Here is a 12,435-nt window from a genome sequence, read left to right on the forward strand (position 1 = left end):
CTGTGAAGGTGACCATTGGAAATAGAGTCTACAGATTTGATTAGGGGATCTCATGATATAATTACAGATAGAGCTGCATGAGGACAGAGGCAGTGAGTTACTCAAGGACTGCCAGCCACCACCAGAGCTGCAAGAGAGACATGGAATGAGTTCTTTATGGCCTCTAGAAAAGACCAAGCCTGCTTGATTTCAGACTTCTGACCTCCAGAACTGTAAGGAAATAAATTTCTGTTGTTTTCATCCACCCAGCCTATGGTAATTTGTTACAGCAACCCTAGGAAACTGAGACATCATCTATTATTTATCATCTATCAAGTATATTTTTTATTTTATATAAAAAGAACAGTTCTTAAAAACCAATTATTTATAACCTCACAGATAATTTCTGTTCTAATTTATATTCTTTAATATTAAGGTGTCTTCCAAAATTTTATAGAAATAAATTGCTTCCCTATAATCCCAGCACTTTGGGAGGCTGAGATGGGCAGATCACTTGAGGTCAGGAGTTAGAGACCAGCCTGGCCAACATGGTGAAACCCCATCTCTATTAAAAATACAAAAAGTTAGCCAGGCATGGTGATGGGTGCCTGTAATCCCAGCTGTTTGGGAGGCTGAGGCAGGAGAATCGCTTGAACCCAGGAGGCAGGGGTTGCAGTAAGCCAAGATTGTGCCACTGCACTCCAGCCTGGGCAACAGTAGTAAAACTTCGTCTCCCCCGCCAAAAAAAAGAAAGAAGGAAATTGCTTCAATGAAGTAGATCGTAGATTCATAACTTAATTTTGGTATCACTACTACCTTTTCCCATTGTCAGAGTGAAATAGAACTTTTTTTAGTAAAATACTGATGAAGGTAATTTCTAATTGGAATTTGAGGAGACACTTTCCTTTTACCTCACTGGCTGTTCCTCAGTTTCCTTTGTTTCTTCTCTCTGACCTCTTAACATTAGACAGCACTGGGCTCAGTCGTTATACCTATTCTGTACAGTATCTCTACTCACTTTGGTGATGTCACCCAGTCTCATGACTAAATACCACCTCTATGCTTGATGCTAACGACTTTACAGTTCTAGCACAGACCTCTGATTCCAGATTCATGCAGCTGTGACTGTCAAAGAGACATTTCAGGCCGGGCGCGGTGGCTCAAGCCTGTAATCCCAGCACTTTGGGAGGCCGAGGCGGGTGGATCACAAGGTCGAGAGATCGAGACCATCCTGGTCAACATGTGAAACCCCGTCTCTACTAAAAATACAAAAAACTAGCTGGGCATGGTGGCATGTGCCTGTAATCCCAGCTACTCAGGAGGCTGAGGCAGGAGAATTGCCTGAGCCCAGGAGGCGGAGGTTGCGGTGAGCCGAGATCGCGCCATTGCACTCCAGCCTGGGTGACAAGAGCGAAACTCCGTCTCAAAAAAAAAAAAAAAAAAAAAAAAAAAGAGACATTTCAAACTTAAGATGTCCAAAGCCAAACTGAATCTCCCAGAACCTCTCCATACTCTTTCCCATCCTTGCAGCTGCTAGGGCCAAAAACCTTGGTGACAACTTTGATTCTACTTTCTCATATCATGCATCCTATTCATCAGCAAATCCTGTTGTTGTCTCTTCCTTCCAAAAATATCAAAATCCGACCATTTCTCTCCTCCACTGCTACCCCTGGTCAAAGCTACATTATGGTAGTGTTAAAGTATACAAATTAGATTCAACCTAAATATCCTACAGTAGGGGAATAGTTAAGTATCAAAATTCACTTAATAGAGTTGATTACAGTCTATGGCTTGAAAACACTAGCAATAGGAAGAAAATATGTACCTAAATTTGCATGATAAATAGTTTAATATAAATTACATATACAGTTACAAATATGTGAAAATCAGATGCATAGGAGGAAATGTCCTGAAGCAAATAGCATCAGTATTCCAGCTGTCTTGTTTGCATTAGCCAGTTTCTGTTGCCTATAATCAAGCATTTTGTAGCTCCCATTATATAGTTGTAATTTATTCATCAATTTTCCCAATTGATGGATATTTAGTTTGCAAAGTTTAACACAAAATAATGCTGCAGTAAACATCCATATACATGCCTTTATTTACTGTAATTTCTAGCATGTAAATTCCCAAAAGTTTGTTGGGTCAGGTTCTTTTTTAAATGAAAAAATAAATGTATATTGTTAAAAATCTAGCATACTAAAAAATTTACAATTCAGAGTAAGTTAACATCTTGCTACAACCTCTGTCTTCCCAGAGGTCATTATAAGTTTCTTGTGAATCAGAAAACCTGTTAACCAAAAAGAGTGACTAAGACAAGTGTCTTAAATCAGTAAAGGTTTATTGAGCCAAAGTTTAAAGATATAACAGGAAAAAAAATGCAAGTATCATGAGCATCTGTGACCTGAGCTTTCCAAAGAGGTTTTGAAAACTCATTATTTAGGCGGGGAGAGCAAGGAAGGAAAAGGGAGAGGGGTAGGCGGTGAGGCAAATGATTACATTCTTGTGAAGCTCTGGTTAATGCTCAGTAAATCTGTTTCACATAATATAAGGTAAACTTTGAAAAAAGGGAATAAATACTCAATTATGCATCCATCTTAGGGTAGGCAGAAGAGTGGTTGATCTTGTCTCATCCTTATTCTGCACCTGGGAAGATAAGCTTGTTAATGACATTGTCAGTGTGAGATTTTAACAGAACTTGGTTTTAAGAGTTAATCTTAGGTTGCAGACCCAAGGTTACAATTGGCATGTGCTGGTTTTACAGCTCTCCACAATGAGAAGGGGAGGCCTTGGGGCTTCTGTTAATATTCCTCACCTACATGGAACATACTTAGGTTTGGCTACTCCTACTCAACCTCCAAGTTTCAGCTGGGATGTCACTTCCTCAAGGACTCCTTCCCTGGCATCCCTCTTTCTACCCTACCCGTTATACATTTTCATTGCATATTATACATCTTGTGTAACTAGTGTGTCTCACTTATTATACTCCAGTCCCAGACAACAAAGACCATGTCTGTGTTTTCCATCTTCCCAATGCTCAAGGCAATGCCTGGCATACAGGAACTCATCAAATATTTACTGAATGAGTGAATGTGAGATCTAAGTCAAGGCCTATCATTGTATTACAATTTTTTTCTCTTTCTTTTTTCTTTTTTTCTTTCTTTTTTTTTTGGAGGCAGTGTCTAGCTTTCTTGCCCAGGCTGGAGTGCAGTGGTGCAATCTTGGCTCACTGCAATCTCTGTTGTCCCATGTTCAAGTGATTCTGCCACCTCAGCCTCCCAGGTAGCTGCGATTACAGGCGTGCGCCATCACATCTGGCTAATTTTTTTTGGTATTTTTAGTAGAGACGGGGTTTCACCAGGTTGGCCAGGCTGGTCTTGAACTCCTGACCTCAAGTGATCTGCCTATCTCGGCCTCCCAAAGTGCTGGGATTCCAGGCGTGAGCCACCTTAAGTTTTTTTTTTAATCTTAAGCTTGATCCAGACCTGCCAACCTCCCCAGTGTAATGATTACATGGTAGTCCCTGGTAAGTCCAGAGTTCCCACTAACAAGCCCCTCTTTGTGTCAATTTCATCAAGAGTGGGCCTTGCAAATACAATGGCCGAATTGCCAAGAGCCATTTCAATCAACAATCAGGGTAAAAAGGCTTGCAAAGGATTCTTTTGGTAGGGTTACCATATCAAAATACCATGGACTGAATGGCTTAAACAGAAATAACATTTTTCACAGTTCTGGAGGCTGAATTCCATGATCAAGGTGCCAGCAGGGATGGTTTTGTCTACTTGCAGATGGCTGCCCTCTTGCTGCTCTGTGCTTGGTCTTTCCTCTGTGAGTACATGCACCTGGTGTTTCTGTGTCCTAATCTCCCCTTTTTACAAATACACTAGTCAGACTGGATTAGGGCCCACCCTAATCATCTCAATTTAATTTGAAACCTCTTTAAAGACCCCGTCTCCAAATAAGGTCATGCTCTGAGGTACCGGGTGTTAGGAATTCAACATATAAATTTGTTGGGGGGCACAGTTTAGTCCATTAGAAAACCATAGGTAGCAGCCCTCCCAACAAGGTCTGGGGTGCAATGAGGTCTGTGCCCCAGGGCGAGGCCCGGTTCTCAGGAAATTAGAGCCAAGAACTCTGGGTTTGAATGAATGTCACAAGTACATCACCTAGGAGTGAACTTCAGACCAAGTTTGAACTGATGCTGCTGTGGAAAAATGGTTATTGGAAATTTATGTACCAATGATTTGAAATAAATGGTCCATGACTTCAGAGAGTTAACTTGGAAAAACATGCTTTCACTGTGTAAAATTAATTTTCAAAAAGAACAATCAGCAATATTTATATTAGAAACATTCTATCAATTCATCAGCAGAAGAAAATAGAAAATAGCCTGGTGCTTTACATCTTCGTCATGACAAGTGTAAAGCACATTTGGATAGGGACTCGGGCATCCCAGTTTTGGTCTGAGCTGTGTTATTTGATAACTCTGACTTCATATCATTAACTTCTTAAGAATTTCCTCAGGTATTAAATAGAGGTCAGTGAACATGATCTCTAAAGTCTTTTGAAGGTTTAATATTCTAGCAATTTCTTTGTTAGTTTTCTATTTCACCTGCTACAGAAAACTCAACTGGCCTAATATAGCTAGTATGGTTGGCAGTCTGGTAGGTAGCCTATAACAGATTAATCAGAACTTTCTGAAAACATTACTAGTTTTCTTTAGTTTGATACACGTGAAGTGCTAATAACACCAATTTAATCTTTTTTTTTAATGGACTGCCCCAGATTTCTTCATTTCTTGTTAATTATCCTTGTGATTTTTTTTTTTTTTTTTTTTTTTTTTTTTTTTTTTTTTGAGACTGGGTCTCGCTCTGTCTCCCAGGCTGGAGTGCAGTGGCATGATCTTGGCTGACTGCAACCTCCACCTTCCAGGTTCAAGCAATTCTACTGCCTCAGCCTCCTGAGTAGCTGGGACTACAGGCATGCACCATCATGCCTGGCTAATTTTTGTATTTTTAGTAGAGATGGGTTTCACCATGTTGGCCAGGCTGGTCTCGAACTCCTGACCTCAGGTGATCCACCCGCCTCGGCCTCCCAAAGTGCTGGGCTTACAGGTGTGAGCCACTGTGCCTGGCTATCCTTGTGATTTTTAAAAATGAAGAACTATATTGTTTGCCCATATTAAGTAACTTTTTTATAGTTGTGAAACTGTCCTCTTGTGTCTTGTTGCTATGGTACAAATATAACCTGAAAAATGTTATAAAAATGAGGCTTCTTAGCATTTTTTTCAAAATAGGGATTTATTATAAAAATGATACAAACTTGACTTTTTATCATTCACAACTAATGAAAAATTTTAAACAATCTGTATCCTCCCTCCAAAATAGTGTTTTCTGCCCTTACAGTCTTCACTGGCACTGCATTCAGATGGTATAGAAAATAACTCACAAACATACCATATAACTTTGTCCCTACAGTAAATCATTTTTAAAAACTTCATCAATTTTCACTGTTACTGAAATTAGTTATAGATAGACAGCAAGGATTACAGAATAAACAGTAAATGGTCACCTGCACTGAATTTTTCAAAGCAAAAATCGTATTATATTTTGTATGTTGTTTTATCCTGCTCCAAACACTTAAAGCAAAAGTTAAAGATTTTTCCAGTTACCTGAAACTTCAAAAATCTATTGTACTTTGAAAAACTTTAAAAAGCAGCATCATTTAAATAGTGGTTAACTCACAAATGTGTATGCAACAACATTCACCAACCCTAATTCCACTCAGGCCTGCAAAGTCACCAGTTCACAATAATTCAGTGCTCTGAAAGCTGGGAGAAAAGCCCCTGAGTAAGCACACAACCCAGGGTGTTCAGGTGCTTTCTTGTGGTGAAACAAGGGTGTCAAAACTGAGGGGACTCTCCAATGAAAAGCAGCTCCACTAAACATCGGAATCCTTTTTGACTCCATCCTCATCACTTTAAAACATAGGTGGTACAAAGGCTTCATACAGAAAAGAAATTACTGAAAACTGTATTTCACACTAATGCTAACACAGCTAATTGAGCAGAAAGAACTAAGAAGTACAAATTTTTTGAAAGTTTTCTTAATGGCAATGCAGACTTTTTTTTTTTCTTTTGAGCTGGAGTCTCGCTCTGTTGCCCAGGCTGGAGTACAGTGGTGCAATCTTGGCTCACTGCAACCTCCACCTCCTGGGTTCAAATGATTCTCCTGCCTCAGCCTCCTGAGTAGCTGGGATTACAGGCAACCACCACCATTACCTGGCTAATTTTCATATTTTTAGTAGAGACAGGGTTTCATTATGTTGGCCAGCCTGTTCTCAAACTCCTGACTTTCCCGCCTTGGACTCCCAAAGTGCTGGGATTACAGGTGTGAGCCACTGTGCCCAGCAAGCAATATAGATTAAGGTGAGGTTATTTCCTAAAAACAAACATAATCCATATGCCATCTAATGCAGTTTAAATTAAAGATCACCTGTTGACACTATTTTAAAAGGCCTTGAAGAAAAAAGGGGGCCATTATTTTGAATATAAATAAATCATCCTTATAAAATTCTATTATCTATATAAATTGGCCTATTTTCAAATAATTTAGCTATTTCAATTACCATTTTAAGCAATAAAAGGGAAAAACAAAGGGAACCTACTGAATCGTACACTTAAAAATGAATAAGGTAAATTTTATGTGTATTTTATCACAATTTAAGAATTTTTTCAAATACTGAAAAAAAGGTTAACTTTTAGATAATGTGTAATACTAAGAAGGACATACAACTAAGCAATCAAACTGCTTTTAGTAAGAAAATAAGTTGCTTTTTTTTTTTTTTTTTTGAGACAGGGTCTCTGTCACCCAAGCTGGAGTGCAGAGACACAATCATGGCTCACTATAGCCTCAAACTTCAGGGCTCAAGGGATTCTCCCATCTCAGTCTCCTTGGGAGCTGGGAGTAGGCATGTGCCACCATGCCTGGCTAATATTTTAATTTCTTTTTGTAGAGATGGGGTCTTGCCACTCTTGCCCATGTTAGTCTCAAACTCCTGGGCTCAAGTGATCTTCCCACCTCCTCCCACCTTGGCCTCCTAGTATTGGGATTACAGGCATGAGCCACCATGCCTGGCCTGCTTCTCATTTTGTATTCCAAAATTCAAAGGCCCAAGTATCAAATCCCTAAATTTCCAAACACTGTCACAAATAAACACTCAGTACAACACTAAAATAAACTACCTCCCCAATATTAGATAGATTCAGGTGAGAGACTTGTTTTAAGGGGTTATAAAAAGAAACACCAGGGCTCTGCAGGAGAATCAGTTTTTAATTTTTTAAATGTATCTATTTAATGGAATAAGTTGTAAACCAAAAGGTAATCTCAAATATTTGGAAATAAGGAAAAGCTTCCCTACCATAACTTTTTGGTCATCTTTCTCATTCTCTTAGAATAATCCTAATCCCCTAGTATACCCTTACCATATATCCATAAGGGCACCATAATATTATGCAAAGCACAGATATATATGCCTGATCTTTTATTAGACTTGCACCAGAGATTGGTGAAGCACTTCGGGCATGAACGCCAAAGCTGAGGCACACTGACCAACCCCCTGGGCATCTATAGAAGCAGGGGCGTTCTCTCTCCAGCTGGCTGCTCCTTCTGGAAGAGCTCTTTGATCTGGGTTAATCGGCCATAGAGCCTCTCTCTCAAAGGAGGAATGTGGTAGCTAGGGTCCAGAATATTTGTCACTCGGCGCTCTCTCTCTTGCTTCCATAACTTATATGGATGGGGAGGGAAGAACGGTCGTCCTCTCTCTCTTCGAATCTGTAATGTAATTCCACTTACAGCCAGCATGCCCCATATTGCCAGGATAATAAAGTCTAAAAAAAACAGTAGAAAAGTAGTTTGAACTCTAGTATTTTAAAATCTAACATAATAACACAACTCTCATGGACTAAATCTGTATCTTCCTTTCTGATAGACTTTCTGGTAAGTTAGCCCAAACATGTATGTAGTTCCTCACTTACAAACCAAGGAATCAGTGGGGAAGCCACAGTCTTATTTTTGAAACTAGGAATTTTCTATTACAAGCATTTGAAAGTCCAGACAGATTGTAAAAGAATCAGTTGTTTGGATCCTTGGCCTTACAACATTATGTAACAAGTACCCACAGTTGTTTGTATGTTTTTCAGAGGGGGTTCAAGGAGGAAGGCAGTGATCTAGTTATACTTCACATATGTACATCATGGAACATCAGATGCCACCATGCTCATTTCTTTCCCATTCCACTCTGTATGGGACCCTATTGCACTCACAGAGTAGGTACAGGAATGCATGGAAAGATTCAACCAATCGTACTCAGCTTCTATTAAAAGGCTTGGCAAAACACTGTCTGGTACTGAGAAGTTGGGAGAGTTTTAAGGTTTTTAAGGATTTCAAGGTCTCTACCTTCAACCTCTTATCCAAAGGGAAAGCTCTGAATAGTAGAGGGAAAGATCTTCCATAAAATAAAATCGTAACAATCACAATTGTCATATATCTTCAATTCTAAGACATGCTTTTTCACTCTCCATTTTAACATTTCTGAAGTCAACACATCTTACAATCTGTGAACATTTCATGTGGTAGTCATTTTTTTTCTTCAAAAATTTTATAGAAAATCGAATGGATAGAATCACAAATGAGGGAAACTACAGGCTTACTAATCAAAAGCTCTTTCAACTAGCAAATTGCATGCTTCATAAAATGGAGGGAAACAAGGAATAACTTAAAATTAAATCAGGTTGTCATTCTCATCCCTCATTCCATCCCCACCCATAAGTGTCAAATGTATTTACTGTTAGCATTTTTCTCCCCACTGAGAATGACCAGGTAAATCTAAATAATCTTGGAAATTTCTTAGTGAAATTCATCTAGTAGATTTTTATCTTCATCTTAAAATTTTAAATGCCTTGTTCCCATGATCCTAAGTTATAATGGAGGGCTCTCAAAGCACTGTATGCTGTGTTTCCTTCTTTTGCCCCAGCTGACTTTCTTTAAATCTAGTTCCCAAGTGTTCTGGTTAGCACAGGTGGGTCAAGATTCCTACTGTGCTGTCACACTGGTTTTTGGATTTAAGAGCCTTACCATTAGTTTGAAAAGGCACATTTGTGAAAGCTCTGCTGAAATCCTTGTTGAGTGCTCTCTTGAGTACATTCAAAGTGATGTAGGAAAGGCTTGTGGACAAGTAACTGTCAACGGCTAAAACCACTGAATAGGAGCCAATGACTCCACAAGTCAGTATGTTCAGCTGTGGAAGAATGGAAGAGTTTAGGCATCATCCCTGGTAAAACAAAAGTCGTTTCTAACTCTCCACTGGCTTCAATGACAGGCAATCACTTCTGCTCCCTCACGCATGAAAAGGGACCACAGCTGAACAGAATTTCCCTTGAAAGATAAACTGAAAACAATCTTCAGCATCCATATGAGTTCTTAAAACACAGTTCAGCTTGTCCAAATACTATCTATCTTCCCTGTGAAGGAACTTCAACAATAAACCTTACTACATGAAGAACCACTTGTGACGCCAGCTGAAACTAATGACCCATTGGGTTGGTGTACTAGAGCAGGCGTCCCCAAACTGCAGCCCCCTGAGGCCATTTATCCGCCCCTCCCCCCCGCACTTCAGGAAGGGGCACCTCTTTCATTGGTGGTCAGTGAGAGGAGCACAGTATATGGTGGCCCTCCAATGGTCTTGAGGGACAGTGAACTGGCCCCCTGTGTAAAAAGTTTGGGGACACCTGTACTAGAGTAAGCACTACCTTTTCTGCTCCTACTGTTAAAAGCATATTCCATTTGGTGGAAGAAAAAAAAACCACCATGTAATAATCTAAATAGAACTTCCTTAGCTTTCACAGTAACAAGGCTATTCAGAAGCAGTCATCTGATACAGATAACACAGTCCTCCCCAGTGAATAAAACATGCAAAATGATGAAATAAAGTGATCAGCTGAACACACAGGATAACATAATGAATTAATCTAACTTTTGATGAGACACTTACTATTCTTAGGCAGCCCATGAAAACTACTGGAATGAGGATAGCTATGCAAGAGAAAGTGACCCAGAATACACCGTCGTCGTGAAAAATCTTTAGGTTTCCTGAAAAAGCAAAAAGAAACTAAGAGTAAGCAACAGCTTTACCAAGTTACATTTCATTTCTTGGAACATCCAAACACACATATACATCAAATGCTTAAAGTGACAACCAGGAAATATGTTGGCAACTAGAAATGAATTCTGATTTTCTTCAATTAACTGTCAATCTTCTTTGAAGGATATGTTCTAGAAAGTGGGTGGGTAGGGGGATCAAGCAGGTAAACGCTCTGCATTTATTAACAGAATAATTTAGAAGAGATTGGAATAGTCCAAGCTCTTCCATTCACTAGCTCTGTGACCTTGAGCCTCAGTTTCCTAACCCTCAAAATGAGATTGAATTATATTATCTCCAAGCTCTAAATCACCCCTTTTAGTGCTACATTTCTGGCTTCATGATTTTGTACTGCAAAATAAAAAAAATAAAGGCACTCGAAGTTAAGCCATGAACTCACTGTAAACAGCAAATCCACTTAACAGATTTGTACCATCAAAGCATGTCCTACATGCCACTGCACACTGTGACATGTGATTTCCTCATATATCAGGAAGGAGGAACCAACCAACCATTTGCTCTTCCCACACGCTTCTCTGCTGCTGGACTTCAAAATGCTGCACAAATTAGGCTGACCTAGAACAAATATATGACAACTCCTCTTTATAAGTTAAGTTTAAAAAGCAAGAATAGCCTGAATGCTGTTTAATACTGACACTGGCACCACCACTCAGTCCATAAGACCCACATATTCCAGGACAGAGTGGGAATCTCTAGGCTACAGGATTGGACCTTGAAACTCCATATTCTCTGAAGCCAAGAGCAACATGCCATTGAGGTGAACTTACAGATTATATTCTCTAGTTCATATTAACCTTCACAAAATATATATGTGGCTTTATTTAAAAAAAAAGGCTTTCAAGAAATCGAGGGATTGAAAATAGTTATGATGCATGCATGTGAAGAATGGACTCTTTCAGAGAGTATAAGCTCGTCGCTACCCACATAAAGTAGAAATTAGTAACCTAATCTGAACAGAGAGGTCAGCCAAATATTTTTCAAATGTTAATTCTTAAAAATATGGGTAGGCCTCTTGGCTGGGTGCAGTGGCTCATACCTGTAATCTCCACCCTTTGGAATGCCAAGGTGGGCGGATCATTGGAGGTCAGGAGTTTGAGACTAGCCTGACCAATATGAAGAAAGCCAGTCTCTACTAAAAAATACAAAAGTTAGCCAGGCGGGGTGGTATGTGCCTGTAATCCTAGCTGCTCAGGAGGCTGAGGCAGGAGAATCACTTGAATTCTGGAGGTGGAGGTTGCAGTGAACCAAGATTGCACCACTGTACTCCAGACTGGGAGACAGAGTGAGACTTCGTCTCAGAATATAATATGTGTGTGTGTGTGTGTGTAAATATGTGTATATATGTATGTGTGTGTGTGTGTGTGTATATATATATATATATATATATATATATAGAGAGAGAGAGAGAGAGAGAGAGAGAGAGAGAGAGAGGCCAGGTGCAGTGGCTCAAGCCTGTAATCCCAACACTTTAGAGGCCAAAGTGGGAGGACTGCCTGAGCCCAGTTTGAGACCACCCAAGGCAACATAGCGATTCTGTCTCTACTAAAAATAAAAAAATTAGCAGGCATGGTAGCACACACCTGTAGTTCCAGCTACTTGGGAGGCCGAGGTAGGAGAGTGGCTTGAACCTTGGAATTAGAGGTTGCAGTGAGCTATGACAGTGCCACTGCAGTCCAGCATGGGTCACAGAAAGAGACCCTGTCTCTAAAAAATAAAAACATACATTTGGACCCACTAGCATTGTGATAATCACCCTAACTGTCCTTGAGCTATGAGATAGTTCATAAATAAACATATATAAAGGGCATATGCTAAAATTATTTTTACTAATAGGAATCGTATGTCAACAAGTTTAGAGACAACCTGCTCTAGGCTACTTTTATGAAGATGAAAATTAAGAGACCTCTTTATTTCTATTTTCTCATACCTCACATCTATCCTATGAGATAGTTTCACAGATGGTGGAACAAAGTTTCAATACCTTGTCCAAGGTTATAAGCTAGTAAGGGAACTAGTGACAGAACCAGAATGCATATAGAGAATTTTCTTTCACACTTTACAATTTGTGCTCATTCTACTCATGAAAAGCACATTAATTACTAGAAATTCTAACCTATCATTCCTGTGTGCTCTAAGCATTAACAAAAGGGGGGAAGCCCAGTAAGAGGTATTTGGTTTTTGTGGTCTTTTCATTTTTTAGACAGGCGCTTGTTCAGTCACCCAGGCTGGAGTGCAGTG

At 39.5% G+C, this 12,435-nt stretch overlaps 1 protein-coding gene across 3 annotated transcripts in view; it reads right to left on the bottom strand.

Annotated features, from left to right (window-relative positions):
* Positions 1-7,290: 7,290 nt before the first annotated feature.
* Positions 7,291-12,435, bottom strand: part of TM7SF3 (transmembrane 7 superfamily member 3) — a 45,815-nt gene continuing 40,670 nt past the window's right edge. For 2 of the 3 annotated variants that reach the window (XM_074402948.1, XM_003926594.4), the window contains exons 10-12: positions 10,030-10,127; positions 9,114-9,276; positions 7,291-7,867 (exon numbers count right to left, since the gene is read on the bottom strand). In XM_074402948.1, coding sequence (XP_074259049.1) covers positions 7,605-7,867; positions 9,114-9,276; positions 10,030-10,127 — 524 coding nt within the window. In that variant the 3' untranslated portion in view covers positions 7,291-7,604. Of the gene's footprint in view, positions 7,868-9,113; positions 9,277-10,029; positions 10,128-10,688; positions 10,753-12,435 lie in introns of those variants that run through there. The other variant, XM_074402949.1, reaches the window with a different exon arrangement.

This window comes from Saimiri boliviensis, chromosome 7 (assembly GCF_048565385.1).
Source record: "Saimiri boliviensis isolate mSaiBol1 chromosome 7, mSaiBol1.pri, whole genome shotgun sequence".
Taxonomy (NCBI): domain Eukaryota; kingdom Metazoa; phylum Chordata; class Mammalia; order Primates; family Cebidae; genus Saimiri; species Saimiri boliviensis.